The sequence below is a fragment of the Sceloporus undulatus genome, chromosome 8 (genome assembly GCF_019175285.1).
Source record: "Sceloporus undulatus isolate JIND9_A2432 ecotype Alabama chromosome 8, SceUnd_v1.1, whole genome shotgun sequence".
In the NCBI taxonomy this organism is placed as follows: domain Eukaryota; kingdom Metazoa; phylum Chordata; class Lepidosauria; order Squamata; family Phrynosomatidae; genus Sceloporus; species Sceloporus undulatus.
This window is the reverse complement of record NC_056529.1, coordinates 30,799,446-30,824,744: the sequence shown is the minus strand read 5'-3', so window position 1 is coordinate 30,824,744 and position 25,299 is coordinate 30,799,446. Positions and strand designations below refer to the sequence as shown.

The window sequence follows — 25,299 nt, the reverse complement described above, 5'->3', positions numbered from 1 at the left end:
GGCTCAAGGCTATGGAATTCTGGGATTTAGAGCGTAGTTGTGTGGGGGTCCAGAGCAGAGCTTTCACTCTTTTTCTGCCACAAGGAGGCTATGGAATTCTGGGAGTTAAGAGTATGTTGTGTGGGGGTCCAGAGCAGAGCTTTCACTCTTTTTCTGGCTCAAGGCTATGGAATTCCAACTCCCAGAATTCCATAGCCTTGAGCCAGAAAAAGAGTGAAAGCGGTGCCAAAGCGGGTTATTTCCCCAGTGTGGATACAGCCTGGGTTAGGCCTGGAGGGAGGAGACAGGAGGCAAGGAGAAGGCGGGGAAGACAGCTCCACAGCCGCCCTCTTCTCCTCCTCCTGAGGCGTCTTGGCTGCAAAAGAAGGCCTCAAGAGGACCGTGGAGAAGAAGCCCCTGAGGTAGGCCTCTTGGAGCGGAGAGGCCTGGGCCAGGCCTCCTCTTTCTCTGCCCTTCTTCCCACAGAAGTAGGGAGAAAGACAGAGAAAGACGAGAGAGAGAGAGACGGCGCCATCATTTTTTTCTCCCTCACGATACTCTGGACTCCATTTCCCAGAAGCCCCAGCCAGCCTGGCCAACGCTCAGGGATTGTGGGAGCTGAAGTCCAAAGCATCCCAGAAGCTCGCTGCATTCTGAGCAATTTTGGACTTCAGCTCCCAGAAACCCAGGCTATTGGCTACAATGGCTGAGGCTTCTGGGAGTTGAAGTCCAAAAGCTCTTAAAGGAGCACAGTTGCTAGTGCTTCCCCCTCCAAGACTGTTTTGGACTTCAGCTCCCAGAGTTCCTTGGGCTTCTGGGAACTGGAGTCCAGAATATCTTGCCTCCTTTAACAGCCCTGGCTCAATGCTAGGGAATCCTGGGAATTGTAGTTTATTGTGGCACCAGAGCTCACTGACAGAGAAGGCTAAATGTTTCACAAAACTACAGTTCCCAGCATTCCTTAGCATCCCTAGAATTGAGCCAGGGCAGTAAGAGGTCTCAAACTGGTTTATTTCTGCAGTGTGTTTGGGACCTCAGTTTGTCAAAATGCTTTCCTTTGTTGTCTTTGTTTAGTTGCTTGTAGAAAATGCAAAAACCAATGGGAAGGGAGAGATGCCATGTGTAGCATAACCCCTGGTGCTTGCCCATTTGTTCTATCTAAGATGGGCATAGCCTGGTCAGTGTGGCACTTTTCTGGCTAATTTGGGTCATTGTGATGCCCAAAATATGTACCACATCCTCATTATGACTTCCAATCATCCTCTTTGCTACATATTATGATTTTATATGTGTGCAACAGGAGGGTATGCAAGGCCAGTAACACTTAGTTTTGTATAATTAATGCATATCTTTAAGGTACAACAAACTAACATGGGGATGGTGGTGACAATTGCATCAAAGGAAGCACTTGGGGAACCCTGTCGTGTGACATTTTAGGTCAAGATGGAGGGAAATGGTTTTCTAATACTATATTTGTATTTGTTACTATGTCCTTAAAGTTGTTTTGAACATATGATAATCCTATGGTGAATTTATCACAGTCTTAGTAAGATTATTAGGAAGGGACCTGCCATTGCCTTGTTCTAAGGCTGAGAGACAAGCTTGGCCAAGGTGGTTTTGAATCTAGGCCCCATACAGACAGGCCAAAATAAAGCTGCTTCAGGTCACTTTGGAGGTATGCCGTTTAAATGCTGCGTACGTCCTAAGAGTCCAGAAGCTGTGCCAAAGCTGCGCTCCAGTCCTTAGGCTTGGATTGTGGCTTTGGCACGGCTTCTGGACTCTTAGGGACCCAAAGCAGCTTTATTTTGGCCTGTCTGTATGGGGCCCTAGTCTGAAGTCCTAGTCCAAAACTCAGAATATCTACGCCACAGTGGCTCTCGTAATTATGTACAGCGTCTATATATATTTGTAAATCATATTTTTGGAGAAACAACATTGCACCACATAGAACATTAAAAGGCAAGAGAATCCTGCCTGCAAGATTGCAATCTAGGTAACCCTCCCTTCTAGACAAGCCCATGGAGGTACTGGCCCTATAATTCAATATACTGCAGGTGTTTGAAAAGTAATATATGTTGCGCAACGTTAAGATAACAAAATTAGTATTCAGGGTTGCAGTGTAGAGAAGCCAGCTTTGTAAAAGTTCTTTGCTGCACATCTTGTTTTATCCGCCTGCTAGAGGTGGCAGGGAAAGAGGGCAGAGTTGTGAACCTGCTCCAACAATAGCCCTCTGTATTTACATGTGGGCTGCAGAGGAGTAGCCTGCTAGTTTTCTCTCCTGAATACTACTCCATTACTCCTTTGCCAGGCTGTTCACTTGTCTGCATGGAACTACTACTCGCCTGTAGCTACCAGGCAAGTGCTTAAATCTGATGAAGCAAGGGGTGGAAAGGGGGCAGGACCACAAGACAGAAGTGGAAGAGGGACATTGTATTGTCTGTCTTGATGATAGTCGGGTACTAATTTAAATTATGATGGTGGTGATATGTTTCCTTTTCTTTGCAAGGTTCTTTGCTTAAAAATGCACTAATTTGTTTATAAGAGGATCCCAGACTTGGACTAAAAGCTCCATCATGTCAAAAGAGATGAAGGAGCTCCAAAAGCGATGGAACTCCATGTTGGAAACTGTTCACAGCAACTCTCACGTGAGTTATGAATTTCTTTGTCATTCTAGCATAATGTGGTTTTCTGCTTTTTACTCATGGCACATCTCCCTGTCTTCAGTGTGATAGCCATACACTTCACTGGCACTTCAAGATGGTTTTGCAATCCAGGGGTTGACTTCGCATTCTTTTCTGGCCATTCAAAACTAGGGAAAAAATCCAGGATTTCACTGTATGGCGGATATGGCTGTCAGTGAATTAACACTAGTTATGATGGCTGTTACCTCCCATATTGGAGGCATTTGATTCTATATAGCAATTGTTGGAGAACATGAACAGGAGATGGTTATAATCCTCCTGTGGGCTTCCCAAAAGCATCTGGCTGGCCCATATGGAAACAGAATTCTGGATAGGCCCAGATCTTCTTGTTTTTATACTGTCCAGAGAGCAGTACATCTTGTGGCACTGCTTGGAAAAGGATTAGCAGTGATTCCATTCGATCATGCTGTATATTTTAATAGGGAACACAGCACACATATCAAAGGAGTAGGCCTTTGGCAGTATGCAGGATAGAATTTGTTATACTTCCATCAGTTATTTAACAAGCATCATAGAAGCACCATTCCAAACAGACAGACCTTCATACTTGAGAATATCAGTCAGCTTTATTGGGCAATATCAATGAAAGCAATACTCCATGCAGCTGCTAAAATGGCTGTAGTCCATGAAAGTTTATGACAGATTAACAACATTGTATTTTGGGTGCTACCAGGCACTATTTTGACAAACTAACATGGCTACTCCACACCAACCTCAACCCCAGAAGTACGATAATTATTAATTTCCTTGTGGAATAACTGTACTTCCCCAAGTGGGTATTTTTTCCCTTTAACTGTGAGGACAGGGGTGCTTAAAATCATGCCTTTTCTTCAATTTGCATTCCAGGTTGTTGCTTTTATGAACTCCAGAGTTGGCCACTACTTAGATGACCACCCTTTTGTCGCCTTGTCTCTGCTGATCTTCATGGCAGCATCTGCGATTCCTGTTGCCTTCTTTCTGGTTTTTGTTGCTGCCACAACGGTCACTGCTTGCATTGGAGTAATTTTCATGGAAGGTCAGAATTTGCTTTCTGTTTACAAATAGCAGCATTTAGTACTAGTGAATGTTTTTTTTATCATTTGGCATTCTTCTCAGTTTCCATTTGCCCTCTTACTGTTCCTAAATTCCATTAGGAAAATCTAGTCTCCCTTTATTTCCTTCTTTCACTTCCCTTTCTATCTGATATTTGTGGTGTTTGAACCTTGCCACATTACAACACAGGCAGAACTGGATGGGTTCCTACAGGGAGAGCAGGCTCTTTCAAAATATGATCACGCTTGCCAGGCATTACCACATTTCAAACCTGATCCTAAACCAGTTTTTAATATGTGTGCTCTTCATTCTGAAGTTTTGTTCATTATGTGTTTTCAAGTTGTTTCTGACTTATGGGGAACCTAAGATGAACCTATCAGGTGGGGTTGTTTTGGCAAGGTTTGTTCAGAAGGGGTTTGCTGCTGCCTTTCTCTGAGACTGAGAGAATGTGCCTTGCCCAGGGTCACCCAATGGGTTTCCATGAATGAGCAGGGATTTGAACTCTGGTCTCCAGAGTCATAGTCCAGTGCTCAAGCCATGTGCTTTTGGCCTGGTAGTTGCCCACCTTCACTCTCCTTTAAACTGATAAGAGAGACGTGCCCCTCCAACAAGTAAGGGGGGCTGTGTTACATGGCTGTTCACACTGAATATATAGAACTAACTGTTTTCCCCCACTCTTGGTAGGTTTTTTAATATTGCTGTCAGGTGTCACCTTGCTTTGTGTTCTTGGAGGACTGGGTATGTTATCCCTGGCAGTGTCTGGAGTGCTGAGTGTTTGCTACTTGTCTCTTACAACTCTGCTGAACCATTGGCCCTCTCCAAGGTAAGTGTTAAATGATACTATGACAATAAATTCAATTTCTGAACTACTTCTGTAGCAGCTGTAATTTTATTAGGACTGGGCTGCATTTTTTAAAAATATCCAGATAGAGGTTGCCTGGAGCATTTAGAAACAGAGATTATGTGTACAAGTCCAGATGGATAGACTCACTTAAGGAAACTGTGTCCCTGAGTTTGCAAGATCTTAGTGGGCCTGTGGCAGTTAAAGCAGTGTCAAACTGGATTATTTCTGCAGTGTGGATGCAGCCATTATGCTCTAATATCAGAAAGGACACTGGAAGAAAAGCAGGTCCATTTAATTATACAGTGCACCCACATTATATGTGGGCACGCCTTATGTGGCTTCCAACATACACTTGAAAAAGCTTTGGCACACCCCAGAAGAAGTAATGGGGCTCCAGCATACACAATATTTCCCTTACAGATCCCCCGCGTAAGGGAATGGCCCACTGTATAGTAAAAACTACATCTGTAAGACACCAGTTGTCAATCTCTCTGTGGTCAGTCTGTTACGGTCCATTTTTATGTCAAACCTTTGCGCTGGCTTAATGTAGCATTGGTTCAGATGTATTCTGACCTCTTTCATAAAACTGTTTTTATTGTATGGTTTGTGCTGGCCTGAAAACACATTTATCCCACTTTTATATATTTATATATTGTCTTGACAACCATTCTGGTGCTTTTGAAAACTTAAGGCAATTCTGTGCATAGCAGGCCATGCTAGAAGTGCTTTTTAAAAACAGTACAGCCAAAATGGCATTATTACCCATCACTCAAAGCCAAAATAAATGGCATGAAATAATTTGGAAAACCTTTGAAAAGCTCTATGAGCAAAAGCACCTCAAGACATTTAGAGAGAATCAGACTATAATGAGGAATGGTCTGGAAATGCTGGTTAATAGGCATATTAACCTGTGAGACTTGGATTTTTGTGTGTGCCACGAAGTCAGAAATCTTTTCTCTTTTGTCTGTCTTGCAGCAGCATGTCAAAAAAAGAAATTGCTAATGGAAGTGGTTTTTTGCCAAGCGACCCTCCTGCCTTAGATCAAGACACTACTAATAAGAAGAGTGAATAAATTGAAGCTCCGAATGCTTTCTTAGCGGCACCAAAAAGAGGCGCCGTTTCAGGAGAATTGTTACGTTCTCAAAATGTTTACTTGTCAGAATGGCCAAAGTTTTGTTTAATGCTTTTTGGAACTAGCGGTCGGTTTTTCTCTGCAGCTTATAGTTATATTGACTGTGTCCTCATTAAATACTGTTCTTCCAGGCTGAGGTTCCATTTAGGTCAGTGAATATTTTGTGAAGGAAAATGGGCTACTTCCATGTCTGCTGGTTTTACAGCTTGTTAAAACTCAAGAGCTGGAAACTCTTCTACCTAACAAGAGGCAAAACTCAGCTGTTCAGTAACCATGCATTTTTGAAAAGACATATGAATGTGGAACATTACCTTCAAGCCTTAAGCTTTCTTGCAATGCTCATTGTTGCAGCAAATGGACCTCTCAGCATGTGAAATAAACATAGGTGGAAAAGAGGACATCTCCTTTATGACTGCGGGCTCAAGCACTTTTGTTCTGTGTTTTAAATTATTCAGAAATGATATCCATTTAGGTGGTGTTTTTTGTGTTTGTGTTGTTGTTGTTATTTGTTTTGTTTTGGTTTTTTGCTTCTCATGATACTGGGGGCTTTGCAAAGCACTGCATGGTTAAGTATTGTGCCTTATTTTATATAAGTGTGTTTTCAATTATATGTACATGTATTTTGTGTCAGGTGTTTTCACATCTTCAAAACTTTTTTTAAAATAGTGACATTATTATTATTGCCTTGCTTCAGCTCTTAATGCCATTGTCAGATATTAAAATAAACTAATGTCTGGTTTATCACAGTTATCACTTTATTTTTATAGGTCTAGCTTGTACCTCCGCTCTGTGTGTGTGAGTCTGTTAGTAATATCGGCCTCATTCATCCATGTAAGATATAGCTGACCCTTTTTGCGGCAAAATGCATCTTAAAACTGCCTCACGTTGAAAAGAAGTGTTCTCACATTGGGAGGAAAGGAATGCCATGCGTTCCTGAAGGATGGGATCATTATTTAATCTGTGTAGACTGACCTTGGGCAAGTCACACTCTCTCAGCCTCGGAGGAAGGCAATGGCAAACGTGAAGTCGAAGGATTTCACGGCCAGCATCCATAGTTTTTTGTGGGTTTTTTGAGCTATGTGTCTATGTTCTGGAGGAGTTTATTCCTGACATTTTGCCTTCAGAGAAAGACGCCAGCCACAGATGCAGGCGAAGCGTCAGGAATAAACTCTTCCAGAACACAGCCATGTAGCTCAAAAAACCCACACAAAACTGTAGCAATGGCAAGCCTTCTCTGAACAAATCTTGCCAAGAAAACCCCATGGTAGATCACCATAAGTCAGAAATTACTTGAAGGCACCCAACAAAAAAAGATTCAGCCTTTCAGAGAGCAATTGGTAGAAGGCAAATCCACACAGAACAAAGAAGAGGCATGTGTTTTGTCCCATTGATTTTTCAAAACATAAAATGCCCAACACCCCTGTCTTCATAACAGGGTTGGAATGAATTTGGGAGTAAAAGATGAGAATGCAAAAAGATTCATCCACATTTGGTGGTGCTTCAAAATCTGGCTTTGAGTCCCTCTCCATTCAACCATGCTTGAGTTGTTTTTGAACTGGGATCTCCAGCAGATCTCCTACAGTCTTTAAAGGTGTAAAGGCAGGAAGGTGCAGTTGGGTCTTTTCCAAGCTGGGCTCAGCTATACCAATTCCCAGCACTGAGCTGGCTGTGCTTCTGTAGAAGAAACCTCTGTTCTCCCACCTCTGCAGTAATACTGATCTATGAGAGAGCCCAGGCAAAACTCAGCTCTGCTTCCAACGACAAGCCTTTTCCAGCAGCTTGAAAACGACGATGTTTCTCTGATGGTGGTCTCACTCACCCTTCTGCTTCTTTCCGTTCTGGGCGGGCTCTGCCCTGAGGATGGTTCAGAGGACAGAGAGAGAGAAGGGATGCATGTTTGCTTTGGACAGCTCCTTTATTGCAAAGCTTGGTAACAAGAGCCTAGGAGCTTTATCTGGTTTTGCAAAAGGAAACAAGCTGGAGAATGGCAGATTTACAGCATCTTCTGGGAACTGCCTTTCTATCTTTTTCCCATATGAATCAGTGACATTACAGCGTCTTCCAACTACTGGTGAAATCTAGTTTTTCCCCAGACTGAAGGATGGATTTTCAGGCAAATCACAGCCTTGCACTAACAGCTCGACTTTAAATATTTCTAATACAGGACAAAACTTTTCCTGACAATGGTAAGTAGAATGTGGGGTGAAGGCACTGTAATATTTGGAGATGTAAAAAAGAGTCATCTGCTGCAACTTCTTAGATCTGAAGCCACCAGGGATTTAATTTGCAGGACTGAACGAGAAAATAACAATGACAAATGCCTGTCAGCGCACGAAGTGCCTTGATAAAGACCTCAGATCTTGTACTATCTTCCTTATGGCTCCCCTTTCCATGCCAGTTCTTTCTGAATCTTCAGTTTGAGAGATGAAAAGCACCAAGTTGGCTTTTGGAGTGTGTGTGTGTGTGTCACATGCATGCACACTAGTGCACAATAGTCCAACACCCAAAAGGGATTTGCCTGTATGATACTAATTGTGTCATGATATACATGTATTGTCTCTTCTTGAAATGGTAGTTGTTTGCACAGTTCTGTAATTGTATACGCATACAAATATGCATTTTTATGGGTGTACACAGTGCTTTTGTGTCCCAATACAGATATTCTATAGTAAGACCATCAAGGTAAGACTGGGGAACCATTATTATTATTATTAAAGCTTTATTTATATAGCGCTGTAAATGTACACATGCAGCAGAATGAGGAGGAGGGCTGGTTTGACACATTGCAAAGCAATGAATATACAATGCTTCCTAAAGAATCCCACTCACCTCCTAAGTCTATGAATGCCAGTGTCTAAATTATATCTCTGTATCAGTAAGATTAGATAGATAGATAGATAGATAGATAGATAGACAGACGAATTTACAATGCTGCATATTTCTGTGGCATGCTTTTTTCTTGTTACAGACAAAAGACAATGTACTGTTTTCTTAGAAGATCTTAGTAAAGAAAGACAAGAATGGTGCTCTAACTTGGTGTGTCATAAGCTATCTGATGTGGGGAACTGGCATTTTTCCTCACCATGGACTGGGAACCATATACATATGTCCACTGGCTACAGTTGTTTCTTCTTTTTGCTGGAAACTTGCCAGGGGCTGGCAATGGACCATGGACCTTTTGAGGGCACTTTGAACGGCACTCCTCTAACTGGTCTCTTGTGTTCCCAAGTCTTGTTCAGAGCTCTGTGCCTTGTACAGTTGTTTTACTAAGGTTACTTCCAGGTACACTGGATGTATCCCATTCTAGTTTTCTTTTAAACCAACTTGCTGCATAAGATTCAGTTAGTTTTCTTGGGAGGGGGCACCCGCTTATCCTTTGCCTCCTGCAAGCAAAATAACTTGGTTGGCCTCAGCGCTCCAGGATTTTGTTCCTACCTCCTGCACATGCATCATTCAATGTTTCTCTGCCTTTTGTTGTCTCTCTTATCTTTTCTTGGGTAGGCGATGATCACAACTCCGTGAGCTACTCTGCCTTTATCATGCCCACCCTCTTTGGCATCATCTGCCTCTTGGGCATCATCGGCAACAGCCTGGTGATCTGCACTGTCCTGAGAAAACCCAGCCCTAGCAGCAGTGTACCTGACATTTTCATCATGAATCTTTCCATGGTGGACCTCCTCTTCCTCCTTGGCATGCCCTTCTATCCATCAGCTTTGGGCAATGGAGCTTGGCAGTTTTGGGGAGACCATGTGCACCATCATCACGCCTTGGATGCCAATAGCCATTTCACCAGCACCTACATCCTCACGCCATGTCCCTTGACCGCATCTGGCCACCGTGTATCCTTTTGCCTCCACACGCTTCAGGAAGCCCCCAGTTGCCATCTCAGCCATCTTTGCACTCTGGGCCCTCTCCTTCCTCAGCATTACCCAGTGTGGAGTATGCACAACTCATCCCTCTGCCAGGAGGGCTATTGGGTGTGGGATTTGCCTGCCAGACCCTCAGCGAGATATCTATTGGTATAACCCTCTACCAGTTTTTTTCTTGGCTTTCGCCATCCCTTTTGCCCTCATCACAGCAGCCTACAGAGGATTTTGTTGAAGATGGCAAAGTCTTCACAAGCGCTGGCTGGACAGAGATGTAGCAGCCTCCGGACCAAAAGGGTCACACGTGTTGCCATTGCCATCTGCCTGACTTTCTTTGTGTGCTGGGCCCCATTCCATGTCCTACAGCTAGTCCAGCTGGCCATGCACCAGCCCACCTTACCTTTCTACTATGCCTACAACGTGGCCATCAGCATGGGCTATGCCAACAGCTGCTTGAATCCTTTCATTTACATCTTGCTTGGACAGAGGTTCCCCAGGAAGATCATAGTCTCTGTCAAGCCGGTGGATGTTGGAGATGATCCCTCTCAAAACAGGATCAAAAGTCCCCGGGGGGAGCCAAGTGAGTCTGGGCAGCCCCTGTTACATTGGTCTCTGTTGGAGCCAGAGAAAGATGACAGAGGGGTGCATTTACTATGCATGCTTGTTAGATGTAGAAATGAATGGTCCACCAACGGTTCTCTTGGTCCTTCTACACCTCCCAAGTCCCAAGTGAAGGCAACTATGTGCAGACACAGCCAAAGTAGATCTGCAAGATGAGCCTCTGACTCAGTCAGAACAGATGGACACCTTGGAGATGCCACCATCATTTAGAGAGCAGTAGCAAGACACACAGAAGTGAGGACGAGCCAACACCTTTTGTAAAGACTTAAATAGGAAATGCCAAGCAATTAGTCATCTGGTGTGCCAGGGTTAAGCTGCTATAATTCTCCCAGTGGCTGCATGGATCTTGTTGCAGACTCTGTGTAGAGTTGTGGCTCAACAACCTGGTGTAGGCTGTTGGATTGCTTGGGCTCCTGACCCATGAACTGGCGGTTAAGTGGGTTGTCTTTTCCTTCTTTGGTTTTGTTCATTTAACTGCCTGCTTCTAGTGACTGACTTAGAATGTTTGAGACCTTGCTGCGATCCTTTCATTTTCAGATATCTTCTAGACAAAACATGTATGATCTATGCTCATTTGACTCTCCTGTGACTGCCTCACTTCCTGACACTTGCTGCTTCTAAGGATGGGACACCTGACTTTTATTAACTGAAGGATCAAAATAGTTCTTCACATAGCAATACATTGTGGGATTTGGTTTACACAAGGCACAGTGTTATCAACCAACATGGATATAAAAAGGAGGATGAGACTGATTTGTGGATAAGGCTTATCATAGTCCAGTGATGGCAAACCTATGGCACGCGTGCCAGAGGTGGCACCAGAGGTCCTCTCTGTGGGCACACGCACATCATCCCAACACAGACTTCACTAGAGTTTGTCATTAGAAATCCAGAGGGACGGGGCACTTGCAATAAATAAGTGGGGTTTGGGTTGCAGTTTGGGCACTCAGTCCTCTAAAAGGTTCTCCACCACTGTCATAGTCATATGGCATATGTCACCTACAGTGGTGCTGTATTCTCAACACTGGTTGAGGAGAACAAAAACATGAGACGGCACTTGCACTCATGTCTTGCTTGGGCCAGTCCAAAAAGCACCCGGCTGGCCATTGAACCGAATGCGTACCGATGAGTCTCCCTTATCTGGAATTCAGAAAAATTCCAAAATCCACAACTTTTTTATGGGTGGCTGAGATAGTGACACCTTTGCTTCCTGATGGTTCACTGTACACAAACTTTGTTGTATGCACAAACTATTTTCAAATGTTATAATAAAATTACCTTCAGGCTTTGTGTGAGCAGGATGTGTATATGAAACATAAATGAATTTCATGTTTAGACCTAGGTCCCATCTCCAAGATCTCATTAATATATCGAAATATTCCAAAATCCATTATTCTTCATAAAATATTTAAAGTCCAGAGAGGTTACTATAGTAGTAACTCTTCATCCAACTCTATGATTCTATGATTCTAAGAAGGCTTGGAAAAGTCAACTTTTGGAGTTACAGTTCTCAGAATCCCTCGACAAACATGACCTGAGCTGTAGTAGGAGAAGAGATAGCCCCGTCTATTCAGAGAAGCCACCTACAAAGACAGTGTAAGGTTTGAATGGTCTTAGCTGGCATAAAAGGAAAAAGAGATATTGACATTTCAGATGAAGCTGGCTACAGTCAAATGAAAAATCATGTTTGATCATCATAATTTAAATATTATGTGGAGAGCACTGTTTAATCTGTTCCAGCCCTTTGTAAAAATACGTGTCTGTGTATACCCATATTGATTTAATGACTGATGGCAACAAGTAAGTTCTGATAACTTTTAGTTGCTTGTTTGTTTACTTTGAACTTCATGCTATGTTGTGCTCCTCACTTCCACATTGATGAAAGCTAGCCACAATTGTGTTGTCACGATTGTGTTGTCATGCCTGGCCTTGTCTCTGTGGGAGAGAGCAGCTGGGCATTTGTCCAGAAAGGTCTGGAGGGTCAGCTGGAATTCATTTGCCAGGCCAGACCATATTCATTTGCCAGAGACAATGGACTCTTTCGGCAGAAGGTAATTTCTGGACCAGGGCTGAATGTTCTGCTCTGACAGAATCTGGATTAGATGCAACAACTGTTAGGTGGATTAGTAATTTGTTGACCGGCCAAACTCAAAGGGTGCTCAGCAATGGTTCCTCTTCTTCATCCTGAAAAGATGTGACCAGTGGGGTGTCCAGTGGGGTTCTGTCCTGGGCCCAGGGCTATTCAAGATCTTTATCAATGACTTGGAAGAAGAAATAGGGGGCATGTTTATCAAATCTGCAGATGACACCAAATTAGGAGGAGCAGCTAAAACTCCAGAAGAAAGATCAAAATTCAAAACGAGCTCTATAGAGAGCTGGACCAAAGCTAACAAAATAAATTTCAACAAGATACTGCACTTAGGTAGAAAAAATGAAATGCCTAGATATAGGATTATGGGGGACACCTGTCTTAAGGAGACTTATATGTGTGAAAGGGATCTAGAAGTCCTAGTAGACCACAGGTTGAACATGAGTCAACAGTGTGATGCAGAAGCTAAAAAGGCCAATGCGATTCTAGGCTGCACCAATGGAAGTATAGTGTCTAAATCAAGAAAAGTAATAGTGCCACTCTATTCTGCTTTGGTCAGATCCCAATTGGATGAATCCTGTGTCCAATGTAATATTGGAGGCAGTGGCAATAATCTTTGAGAACTCCTGGATAACAGGGAAAGTCCCAGCAGACTGGAGGAGAGCAAATGTTGTCCCCATCTTCAAAAAGGGGGGAAAGGGGATCCCAACAATTATTGTCCAGTTAGTCTGACATCTATACCTGGAAGGATTCTAGAGCAGATCATAGAGAGTCTATGAACATTTATAAAGAAATGCCATTATAACAAAAAGTCAACACAGGTTTATGAGAACTAATCTGATCACTTTTTTAAAATTTCAGTATGCCCTTTGACAAGCTCCTCCATGGTAATCTTGCTAGTAAAATGTGGGGTAGACATCTACTGTTAAGTGGATTAGTAACCTCCAGTCAATCACATGGGAAGTTTATAATAATAATAATAAGTTTTATTTATATTGTCCCGCCTCTCCCGATGGATCTCTTATCCTGGAGAAGAGAAGGTTAAGAGGTGATATGATATTCCTGTTTAAACATTTGAAGGGGTGTCATATTGAGGATGGAGTAATCTTGTTTTCTGCAACTCCAAAGACTGGGATACGGAGCAATGGATGCAAGCTCCAGGAACAGAGACTCCACCTAAACATTAGGAGGAACTCCTTGACAGCAAGAGTGATTCCACAGTGGAACACTTTCCCTTGGAGAATAGTGGAGTCTCCTTCTTTGAAGGTCATTACACAAAGGCTACATGGCCATTTGCTGGGTATGCTTGTGAGTCCCTGCATGGCAGGGGGTTGGACTAGAAGGCCCTTGTGGTCTCTTGCAACACGATTATTCTATTATTCTAATTTCCTTCCTTCCCAGAAACGCCCATTTCGTTTTGCTTGTTTGTTCCAGGATACTGTCATTCTTTAAAAAAGGAACATTTCAGCAGAGGGACTCTTCCCCAGAATCCGGTGAGCAGTAACGGTCAGGAGTGGGGCCTTTAAGGAAGGATGCAGACAACCTTGGCTGGGGAGACCCATGGGTCAGAGTCAACATGACCATTGACTCCCAGCGTGTTGACTTCTGCTTTCTTATGACCAGAGCTAAAGGTTCAGCTTGGTAATCTGGCAAACAAACAGGCGGAGGAAGCGGAAGCCAAACTGTTGAATCTGGCTAAACAGGATGTCTCATGGTTCCTGCTGTCCATATGCAGGTTTCGCCAGAGAAGGCGCAAGGTACCACAGCCCTTTCTGGTTCTCAAGGTGGTACTTATTGGGGGAAGGAGAGGGAGGTAGACGGTCCCATGTTGGCCCTGTCTCTGGAGAGGCTCCTGCCTAGTGCAGTGACAAGTGACTGTTCTGTCCCATCCAGGGCTCCAACCGGTGTTTGGGGGGCTCTGATCCTTCCCACCCCCACTCCACCTGCTCCACACTTTGTACATCTAACAGCTGTACCTTTTGCATCACCCCTTTTTTTTGAGGGGGAGGCCTCCTACGGTCCCATTTTGGGCGAGAGGTGGCATATAAATGAAGTAAATAAAGAATAAATAAATAAAATTTCCTCCACAGATGCCCCCACTATATCTCCTGAAGATTAATAAATTGCTCCAAGCTGTCGTCACATCAGCCGACAGCATTAGCATCGAAGCCGCTGACCTTACAATCGAATGGGCAGCTAAAGATGCACTGAGAAACACAGTAAGAAACCTGCATGTGTAGAAATGATAAGTCATGACTGCAGGAAGTGGGAATACAGTTCATAAAGAAATGTCTCATGGGGGAAACATAAAAATGCTTGCATTCCAATGTTCTATAATGTCTTAGGCTACAGTGCCCAAGAACAGGGGCAGAGAGAGGGAAAGTGGAGCATGTTAAAAGCAGCTGAGAAAGTAGGATGGTGGAGGATTAACAAGGTCCATTTCTGCCTAAGTGGGATGTTGGAGTATGTTTTACCAAAAGGACTGGCTTCTTGGGTGGAGGGGCTGATAGACTCCCAGGGGCTTTGCAGTCCAGCGCTCCTGTTCAGTCTTGGGCTGTGGAGATGGCCCTGGTCGGTGGCCCCAACTCTTTGTTTTATTCTGCTCAAGTTTAGGTGTCAGCATCAGCACTTTTGTGAATTGGATGGATTTATCACCAGTCCTCCAGAGACTTTTACTAATGTTATTGGTGGCCTAGATGTGTTGTAAATGCCCCTAAAAGCCTCTCGGGCAAATGGCAGTGACTCCACGCTGCCAAAATAAGTGCAGTGGCCGGTTTCTTTTTAGTGTGAGAACAGTGTGTGGTAAATACATAACATAAAAATGGCAGAGAGGTTTGCAGTGCAGACCTGCATGTGTAGAATTGCACACTAATTAGGCACACAACCTTTTTGCTGAATGATAATGCTATACAACCAAGACACGCTGCCTCCCCAACCTTGAACTGAATGTAGACTTTGAGCACCTGGCAAAAATGGACAACTGATTCTGAATGGGGAACTCTGGCATGTACATAAGACACAATAGGCTTCGACCCATGCATGGATTAGCAGCTGTGGCCATGCAGGAGTCTGGAGTGCCAGAAGAACACCTGACAGCCTTCATTGCTCAGACCCAGGCAAAACCAAGTGGTGATGATAGGGAGGACACTCTGGGCCACCATAGCCTCTTGGATCATTTGGTGACCCTTTTGTCCTGCAGGAGTTCCAGGATGCCAACCATGAGGCTGCAGGTGACATCCTTGTGGCTCTCTGGGATCACTTTCCAGCAAAAGTGCTGACCAGACTCCTGGATAGCTTTCAGGAACGGATTCTCCCATATCACAGCATTCTCTACGTCCTGGGGAAACTGGCCAACAAAGGTACAGCACTCTCCACCCATCCACCATGGCAGCCCCCTTGCCTTGCTTGCCTCCAGAATATGCCTGGGGTGGGATGGGGTGGGCAAAGGACCCGGAAAGGCGGAGCCACAGGGCACAGGAGGCTGGGTACCTATGGACTGCCCAGAAACCAGAGGTTGCTCCCAGGACTTGGCCTCTACCTCCCCACTCAGTTTGGATGTTCCTGCCAAGGCTTAGGTGGGCACATCTGGGGGAGGCAGCCCAAGTGTCCCTAATCCTCAGTCTCCACAGGGCAGGCACTGAGCAGTTGTTTCTAATTCTTCTCTGCAGCCTTTTCCGAGAGCGACATGGCAAAGATTGATATCTGGGAGCAAATGCTGCAGAAGGTAAGGAGAGGGTTGGTCCTGGTGAGAAGAACCTGACCCAGAATGTGGCCTCCAGAAAGGCCAAATGTTCTCCCTCTCTCCACAGACGCTTGAGTTGTTGTGCTTCCAGGAAAGAAATGCTCCTGGGGAGAAGGGAAGGAGGCCTAAATTTGCCCCATGCTCTCTCCAAAGGTTCCTGGGTGCCCCCTGGCCCCAATTCCTAGCCGAGGTGTGAAAAGAGGGCCAGGGCCCTGCCTCTTGTACCCTGGCCTTAGTCCTGCCAGCAAAGAGCTTTGTGTGTGTGGTCTGGGTGCCCTGCCAAAGCCTGACCTACCATGGCCTGAAATGGAGGTCCAGTCAGGGAATCTGCAGACCCATGGTTCTCCTCCAGGACCCCTCCAGCCTGGCTGGCCCGGGGCTGCCCTCTGGGGCCACCTGCCCCCTTAGTGCTGGCCCCCCTTCCTTCTGTTGGGGCTGGGCTTCTCTGCCATTGGCCCACTGACTCCTGTCCTTCTTTACAGTTTGTGAATGAGAGACTCTCTTTTGTGAGTGAGAAAACCTATCTACAGACGTTGAGAGCAGAAATCCAGAAGGAGGACCAGAAACGCAAAAGCTGGGATCTTGAGAAGGTGATTGATGGAAGTGGTTGGACACCAGTCAGTGGCAGGGGAGTTCAGCTTTTCTGAGGCTGAGAGAGTGTGACTTACCCACAGGAGTCACCTAGGGAGGTCCATGCTGAGTGGGGAGCGCCATAGAAACATTCAAACCACTACATCATTTATACCAAGGGGTTTTGCCTTTGCCTTTGCCTTCCTCTGAGGCTGAAAGAGTGTGGCTTGCCCAAGGTCAGCCATTTTTCATGGCTTAGCGGGGATTCAGACCCTGCTCTCCAGAGTCCTAGTCCAACACTCACACCACGGGGCCAGGCTGCCTCTTCCAGCCCAGAGAAGCCTTTGGGTCCCCATGACCCTTTCTCTCATTCTCCCCCCAGCTTTTCTTCTACCAGTACTATGGCTTCACCCTCCGTGCTTCACAGGATTGTAATCTGGTCCGGGAGCATCTCTGTACCATCCTGGCCTTGTCTCAGAGTCACAGGGGACCTTTGGAAGCAAAGGTGAGCTTTTCCAGGTGAGAAGGTGAGGCTGTTCCTCTCTGCAGCCAAAGCCTTACCTTCTCCACCTGGGCCCTTGGAGGAGGAGGAAGAGGAGGAAGGCTCTCTGGGATAAAGGGGTCTGGAATAATGAGATGGGGGAAAGGAGCAAGCAGGCCCAGAGGAGAGGGTCTCTGCAACCCACAGGGAGTCCCAGGGGCTGGGAAGGGAAAGAGGCAAGGTGGGGAATAGGGATGTCCTGACTCTCTGCTTGTCTCTCTCTCTGTGCGGACTTTGGAGGACAGAAGCAAGTTTGTCCAATGCGCCTTTTAGGGGGGGGTGGGGGGGGGGGGGTCCTTTGAATCCATTGCTGTAGGCCTTAGTCTCTGAACCAGCAGAAATCATTTAAACTCCACTCAGATTTATTATAAGAAAGAACTGGAAAGTGAAATATGGTTTATGAAAAATAGCAAGCTAAATCAAATAGATTTATGGGAGAAATAAGCTAAAAAAGATATACAAGACTCTTTTTTGTTAATTATGGCCCCATACAGACAAGCCAAAATACAGTTGCTTCGGGTCACTTTGGAGGTATGCTGTTTAAATGATGTGTGCATCTTAAGAGTCCAGAAGCTGTGCCAAAGCTGTGCTCTGGCCCTTAGGACTGGATTGTGGCTTTGGCATGGCATCCGGACTCTTCAAACGCATGCATCATTTAAACAGCATACTGTACCTCCAAAGTGATCTGAAGCAGCTTTATCTTGGCCTGTCTGTATGGGGCCAAAGAAAAGTTTTTTCCACACACGGAACTGAGCCTTATGACCCTTTTTTGTTATTAGGCGATCGCCTCTGCTTTGGGCCTGGTTGCCTCACGGCACATTAAAGATGTTCTGGACAGCATGGATACTTTTCTTGCAAATTTTTCCATGCAAGAAAAACGTTTCGCACATGGGAGCCAGGTATGTTTCTAGAAATTCCTTCCTTCCTTCCTTTATTTGATTTGTTCTTTCTTTTGTATTAATGAAAAAGTGAAAAGGACAGGTTGCATACCTGTAACATTTCTTTGAGTGGTCATCTGCGTGTATGTATCCAGTGCTGCTTGGAAAACCTCTAGAATCACTGGGCAAAGTTTACTTTGCAACGTTTTGGCGGTAGCTCTGCCCATCCCTTATAAGCCTCCTGCGTTCCCACTCTTTCCCAAGTTCCTTCTTTCCACCGCGTTAGCTGCTTGGGGAACTTCGCTCTGTCCTATCAATCTTGTTCACTGGACTTTGACTCTCAGCCCCATGGTCTGTTTCTCCCCACAGGGCCTGCCATGGGAGACCCTCCTCCTCTCTTATGGACAGGTGGCCTTGAGGAGCAAGATGCAGGTGCTCTCATGGGCAAACAAAATTGTATCTCAGTTGATTATACCCTTCACTTCTGACACACCGGTACGTTCAGCCTTTCAGCCTGTGCTCTGCAGCACCCCTGCAAGAGACCTCTAGGTCCCAGAGAGGGAATGTCACGCTTTCTCAGCCTCAGGAGAAGGCAAAAGTAACACCTGGGGAGCTTATCCTGCCTGAGGAAAGACCAGGTTCAGGACCCAGAGGATGCTCTCATTGCCTCTTCTGGTTGAATTTAGGACATAGACATGAAGAAGACCTTCCTGCTGGCAGTTCAGATGCTCTTGGAGGCCATTGAAGCCACAGGCAAAGGGCATGACCTTACCCTGGACATGAAATCACAGCTGGTGGAATGCCTGACTGTATGTTAGCTCTTCTTGAGTTGTGCATTGGGGGGGGGGGGGGTTGAGGAGACCTGCCCTTGAGGTTCAAGTGGCAGGCTGTCCAGCTGGAACTAGCTGGCCAATGATTGGCATAAGAGGGTGTGGGGAGAGCTGGCTTTTCCGCCACGCTTGGCAAAGAAGGCACTCCTTTTGGCCTGTCTCTGACAAGCTCAACTCTTACTGCTGAAACTTTTGGATCAAAGGGTGGGAGGGAGGCGCATGAGGGATTACCCTGGAGGAGAAAGGGACAAGAAACTAGTGCATTTCAGGGTCCCCAGGAGCAAAGCCTCCGTAAGGCACAGGAAGGAAGGAGCAGTGTCCATCTCAAAGGCCACATGGTGGCCATGCACTTGGGTCTGTCCAGTGAGGGGCATATAGGTGGACATTGGTGGGGGCTGGGGCAGCCCATTTCTCCTTGGGTTGAACCTTCTGGCACTTGGAAGCCCCTGCCACTTGGAGGCTGGTAGGAGCATCTTCCCAGGCTCGCCTGACATCAGGGTGCCCACAGCGGACTTGAGAAGGTGCCCCATGGGTCCTGCTCATGTCCTCTCTGTCTTCCGTCTTGTCTGGCAGATCGTGATACAAGAGGAGCCCATTCAGAAGCTGGCCAGCACAGTGTGCCAGGAAGCCATGCACATGGTGGCGCAGCTCAGGTACTGCGCATGGAGGAGGTTTGTAGGAGGGGCATCCACGAAGGGCCATTCAAGGTGGGGAGAATTCACTCACCCCTTGGTGGGCTTCTTATCTTCTGGCAGTAAACTGAAGCCTCCATTGGGAAAAGACACGAAGTCCCGCCTCCTCTGCACCATCTTCCAGACCGTATTTGCTTTGCCCCCGCTAGACACATTGCAAGACATCAGTGACAAAGTGAGTCTTTCGCCTCAGACGTCCCTATCAAAGCAAGAGCCACCTTTCACAACCTGTTTTTGTAAAAAAGCACATTTAGGGTTCAAGAAGGCCATGAAAACTGCCATCCACACATCTACCTTCCAATGCATCCATGGGTTGGGTGTCAGGTCAGGACTGGCGGTCTAGCTTTACATGTCAGACCATTGTGACGTGTTGGCCTAGCACTCTTCCCCGCTCTCCTTGGGTGTGATACATGTTCACCTCCACTATGACCTCTGGCATTTGCCCCCCCCAATTCCCCTAAATGCCCTCAGATGCAGAATGTGAAAGAGAAGTGGCTGCCTGGAATCCTGTGGGGCTCCCCAGACTTCTCTCTGCCCCTTTGCTCTCCTTCTGGGGAAAGGGAGACTTGTGAGCACCTGACTCCAGTTGCATAGCCAAGAGAAGCAGGGGCATTGTCCTCCCATATCTCCAGCAAGAAAACTGTGAGCACCAGCCAGGAGTAAGAGGATGCACCTGTCTCCCTCCTCCTTCTCTTGGATTCCCACCCACCCAGTCATTGGCCATGGGGCTGTGCACTATGGCTGGCCGAAGGGCCTGGGAGAGGCATCTGAATGGGCAGCAGGGGCTGTCTGAATCATGGCCACTGCTTTCCTATTGATCTCACTTGGTGGTACAGTCCTCTGGCCCCTCCGGCTATGGGGTGCTAAGCCTGCCTTCTTCTTCCTGCCTTAGGCCCTGTTCTGCCAGACCATGGGCACAGTTGAGAGGATGCTCCAGGGGTTGGTCATGGAGGATCCAGGGAACTGTAACCTGGCGCACATGCTGGAGGCATGCAAGAAGAAGAGCTTGTTCCCACTTTGTTGAAGATACATCGCACACATGAAGTCATTATGTGGACACATCCATATCCAAACATTTGAGAATGCAATAGAATGGAAAGTAAAAGATAAAATACAATTAAACACAATAAAGTAAGTTCTTGCCAGTTTCTGAACTAATAATTTTCAAGCCTGACAGTGCTGATACATGAAAAGGTCTATGATCTTCTTCTCCATCATGTACATCATATGCATACACAGACACAAAAGGAAAGTTCTCATGAAGATTATCTTTAGGGGAGAGTGACTAGTGAAAATCATGGAGGATGGGACTGTCACTGTCTGCTAGTTATGACTGCTGTATATTAACATTAGAAGCCCAATGCTGTGGAACAAAAGCAGGAGTTTCATTGCATTCATATTCTGTTTATATGCTTCCCATAGGCATCTGGGTGGCCAATGGAGAAACAGTATGCTGGACTAGGGAACCAAATCCAATCCAGCAAGAGTTTACACTGGGTGGCTTTTAAGATCTCTTCCAAATGTATTATTCTATAATAGGCAACAGATCCTCAGGAGCATCTCAGGAAAAGACTTTCCATCCTTCATGGTCTGATCCATAATTTATTCTGCTTGAGTTCTGCACTTTAATATAAAAATGTTTTTCTTAAACCCAGGAGAAGAAGCTAGTAACTGTGCAAAGAAATAGAAAGAGGAGAAGCTGTTAAATATGGAAAGAAACATTAAAAGATAATCCTTTTGAGGCAGCTCATCTCTCCTATGCAGATAAACCCGCAAAGCCTACTCCTCAAACTAATACTTTCCAGTTATCGTACTTCATCCGTATTAAAGCCAGCACACTTCATAAAGACCAGAGACTCGCCAACACTTAGCCATGAAGCTATTAAATGTAGCTTCTGAACTGCAAAATTAGCAGCCAGGAAAATCGAGGACCGTTAACTAGAAAAGAACGGCTTTTATGCAAGGTATTCAAATCCCTTTGAGCATATTGTCTCCTTCTCAGAGTCCCAATATAACTAGATCACATGTATTTGTACTCACCCTCACAATTTTGGCATCCTGACTTGGATTCATGATGAACTTTGGCTCCAGCTATGTCTGGACTGCTTTCAAATGAGAATCAATTTCAGTGAGAAAGTCTTAGCTGAGACTCGGTTTGCAATAGCTGGAAGAGAAATAGAATTCAAAGAGCTCATTTCAGGCCAGACAGTCAATCCAAGACCCCACAGACCCTATTTCTGTACTTTCCAAGGCTGCCAATTGGAATGAAATCCCCTCCCGTATGTTCTATCTGACCTTGCCAAATCTATACTTTGTATCCAAGAATTTCATTTTTTGGAAGGAAAAAAAATCCCAAACAGTGGCTTTTTAAACCACTTTCCTAATTGGATACATTTACACCCTTCTTTTCAGAGATATATCCTCAAAATGTGGCCTGCAAATAATACAGCAGTTGGCCACAAGCAAAGATAAATATGCAAATAGACAGTATCAATATGGAAGAAATTGCACTAACTTTGATGTTTCTTGAAAAAGAACATGGCACATGTTTCCGTTGCCTACTCAGGAAAGACTGCTTTAATTAATAGACGTATAGTATAGATCAAGGGAAGTAATAGCCCCACTCTATTCTGCATTGGTCAGGCCCCACCTGGAATATTGTGACCAGTTCTGGGCACCACAAATCAAAAAGGATGTTGAGAAACTGGAGTGTGTCCAAAGGAGGGCGACTAAAATGGTGAAGGGTCTGGAAACCATGAATCCCTATGAGGAAAAACTAAGGGAGCTGGGGATGTTTAGCCTGGAGAAGAGATGGCTAAGAGGTGATATTATAGCTGTGTTTAACTATTTGAAGGGGTGTCATACTGAGGATGGGGCAAGCTTGTCTTCTGCTGCTCTAGAGAATAGGACCCAAAGCAATAGGTTCAAACTACAGGAAAAGAGATTCTGCCTAAACATTAGGAGGAACATCTTGACGGTAAGAGCTGTTTGATAGCAGAACACATTCCCATAAGTGTGACAGAGTCTCCTTCTTTGGAAGTTTTTAAACGGAAGCTCAATGGCCATTTGTCTTGGGTGCTTTGGTTGTGTATTCCTGTTGTTGTGGTTGTTTAGTGCCCTCGAGTCAGTTCTGACTCATGGTGACCCTGTGGGTGAGACACTTCCAAGTTTCCCTATCCTCCATTGTTCTGCTCTGTCTGAAAACCCATGCCTATGATTGAATCCATCCATCTTGCTTGCAGTCTTTCCCTCCTACTTTTCTTCTCTACCTTTCCTAGCAGTACTGTTTTTTCTAGTGATCCATGTGGTCTAAGTACGATACTCTCAATTTGACCATCTTGGCTTCCAAGGAGAGTTCTGGTTTGATCTGTTCAAGGATCCATTTGTTTGACTTTTTGTCTGTCCATGGTACCCTAAGCACTCTTCTCTAGGACCACATCTCCAATGCGCTGATTTTCTTTCTGTCTCATTCCTTCACTGTCCATCTTTTGCATCCATACATGACAATGGGAAATACTATTGCCCACACAATTCTAAGACTTACCCTGACCCTGCACTACTCAAACTTCATCTGTCCTAATTTGTCACACCTATTGCTTGTTGTTGTTAACAGCTTTCAAGTCGACTTTGACCTATAGCAACTCTATGCATAGGTCACCCTATCCTCAACATCCCTTCTCAGCTCTTGCAGATCCAGGGCTGTGGTGTCTCTGATTGAATCTATCCGTCTGATATACAGTCTTCCTCTTTTCCAGTGCCCTCAAACATTATTGTATTTTAAAGGGGGTCCTGTCTTCTCATGATATGGCCAAAAAATTACCACATCAGTTTAGTCATCTTTGCTTAAGGAAGAACTCAGGCCTGGTTTGCTCTAGGACCCATTCATTGGTCTTTTTTTTGCAATCCACAGTATTTGCAGAACTCTTCTCCAGCATCACATCTCAGACCAGTTGATTTTGTCTGCTTCGTGCCAAATGAAAACCTTGCTTCCTTGCTTTCTCTCCCCTTTTCCATTCCACCCATAGACAGCTCAGATTGCTTCCTCCAGATTTCAGCTGGTTTTTTATCCCTGTCGGATCTGAATTATCTCTGCAGGGAGGTTGTGGGCTTTGAAAGAAGCAACCAAGCAGTCCCTGTGAGAAAGCAAATCCAAAGTTATCCTGTTCCTTCCAATTGCAATACCTTTACTGGATGCAACCACACAGTAAGTGAAAATGCAAAGGAGTGGGATGGAGGTCGGCTTCTACCTGTTCCTGTCCTAGTTACCTGTCTCTGTGCTGGTTGCTTCTTGCAGCTCAAAAGGAACTTCTGTGTATGGCATTCTCTCTTTCGCTTCTCAGCCTGAGTAACCAGGGTGACAGCATTATGGTCCCTAAGCAACAACACAAGAGTCTTCTCTCTTCAACACCTAAAGTCTTTAAAGGTGTAAAGGTGCAGTTGGGTCTTTTCCAAGCTGGGCTCAGCTATACCAATTCTCCAGCACTGAGCTGGCTGTGCTTTCCGTAGAAGAAACCTCTGTTCTCCCACCTCTGCAGTAATACTGATCTATGAGAGAGCCCAGGCAAAACTCAGCTCTGCTTCCAACGACAAGCCTTTTCCAGCAGCTTGAAAACGACGATGTTTCTCTGATGGTGGTCTCACCCTTCTGCTTCTTTCCGTTCTGGTGCTGGCTCTGCCCTGAGGATGGTTCAGAGGACAGAGAGAGAGAAGGGATGCATGTTTGCTTTGGACAGCTCCTTTATTGCAAAGCTTGGTAACAAGAGCCTAGGAGCTTTATCTGGTTTTGCAAAAGGAAACAAGCTTGGAGAATGGCAGATTTACAGCATCTTCTGGGAACTCTGCCTCCTTTCTATCTTTTTCCCATATGAATCAGTGACATTACAGCGTCTTCCAACTACTGGTGAAATCTAGTTTTTCCCCAGACTGAAGGATGGATTTTCAGGCAAATCACAGCCTTTGCACTAACAGCTCGACTTTAAATATCTAATCTAATATCTAATCTAATACAGGACAAAACTTTTCCTACAATGGTAAGTAGAATGTGGGGTGAAGGCACTGTAATATTTGGAGATGTATAAAAAGAGTCTATCTGCTGCAACTTCCTTAGATCTGCAGCCACCAGGGATTTAATTTGCAGGACTGAACGAGAAAATACAATGACAAATGCTGTCAGCGCACGGAAGTGCCTTGATATAAAGACCTTCAGATCTTGTACTATCTTCCTTAGTGGCTCCCCTTTCCATGCCAGTTCTTTTCTGAATCTTTCAGTTTGAGAGATGAAAAGCACCAAGTTGGCTTTTGGAGTGTGTGTGTGTGTGCACATGCATGAACACTAGTGCACAATAGTCCAGACACCAAAAGGGATTTGCCTGTAGATACTAATTGTGCAAAAATATACATGTCTTGAAATGGTAGTTGTGTTTGCACAGTTCTGTAATTGTATTACGCATACAAATATGCATTTTTATGGGTGTACACAGTGCTTTTGTGTCCCAATACAGATATTCTATAGTAAGACCATCTAGGTAAGACTGGGGAACCATTATTATTATTATTAAGCTTTATTTATATAGCACTGTAAATGTACACATGCAGCAGAATGAGGAGGAGGGCTGGTTTGACACATTGCAAAGCAATGAATATACATTGCTTCCTAAAGAATCCCACTCACCTCCTAAGTCTATGAATGCCAGTGTCTAAAATTATATCTCTGTATCAGTAAGATTAGATAGATAGATAGATAGATAGATAGATAGATAGATAGATAGATAGATAGATAGA

At 45.0% G+C, this 25,299-nt stretch overlaps 3 protein-coding genes and 1 pseudogene across 7 annotated transcripts in view; all 4 read left to right on the top strand.

Moving 5' to 3' along the window:
• LDAF1 (lipid droplet assembly factor 1) overlaps positions 1-6,435 on the top strand; it is an 8,790-nt gene extending 2,355 nt beyond the window's left edge. For 2 of the 5 annotated variants that reach the window (XM_042438709.1, XM_042438711.1), the window contains exons 2-5: positions 2,486-2,624; positions 3,528-3,696; positions 4,398-4,536; positions 5,533-6,435. In XM_042438709.1, the coding sequence (XP_042294643.1) occupies positions 2,553-2,624; positions 3,528-3,696; positions 4,398-4,536; positions 5,533-5,629 (477 nt within the window). In that variant the 5' untranslated portion in view covers positions 2,486-2,552 and the 3' untranslated portion in view covers positions 5,630-6,435. Of the gene's footprint in view, positions 1-239; positions 402-1,845; positions 2,335-2,485; positions 2,625-3,527; positions 3,697-4,397; positions 4,537-5,532 lie in introns of those variants that run through there. The other 3 variants (XM_042438713.1, XM_042438708.1, XM_042438712.1) reach the window with 3 other exon arrangements.
• Positions 6,436-6,960: 525 nt separating this feature from the next.
• Positions 6,961-25,299, top strand: part of LOC121914916 (melanin-concentrating hormone receptor 1-like) — a 20,491-nt gene continuing 2,152 nt past the window's right edge. Inside the window, 2 exon segments of the mRNA XM_042438707.1 lie at positions 6,961-7,296; positions 23,950-24,548. Of these exon segments, the coding sequence (XP_042294641.1) occupies positions 24,449-24,548 (100 nt within the window). The 5' untranslated portion in view covers positions 6,961-7,296; positions 23,950-24,448.
• Positions 7,791-10,332, top strand: LOC121914440 (annotated as a pseudogene).
• Positions 15,301-20,542, top strand: LOC121914439 (maestro heat-like repeat family member 5). Its single transcript, XM_042437846.1, has 10 exons — positions 15,301-15,381; positions 15,465-15,624; positions 15,934-15,989; positions 16,490-16,597; positions 16,960-17,082; positions 18,366-18,491; positions 18,683-18,805; positions 19,400-19,479; positions 19,582-19,693; positions 20,411-20,542. Exons 1-10 carry the CDS (start codon positions 15,301-15,303, stop codon positions 20,540-20,542), a joined length of 1,101 nt encoding a protein of 366 aa, XP_042293780.1.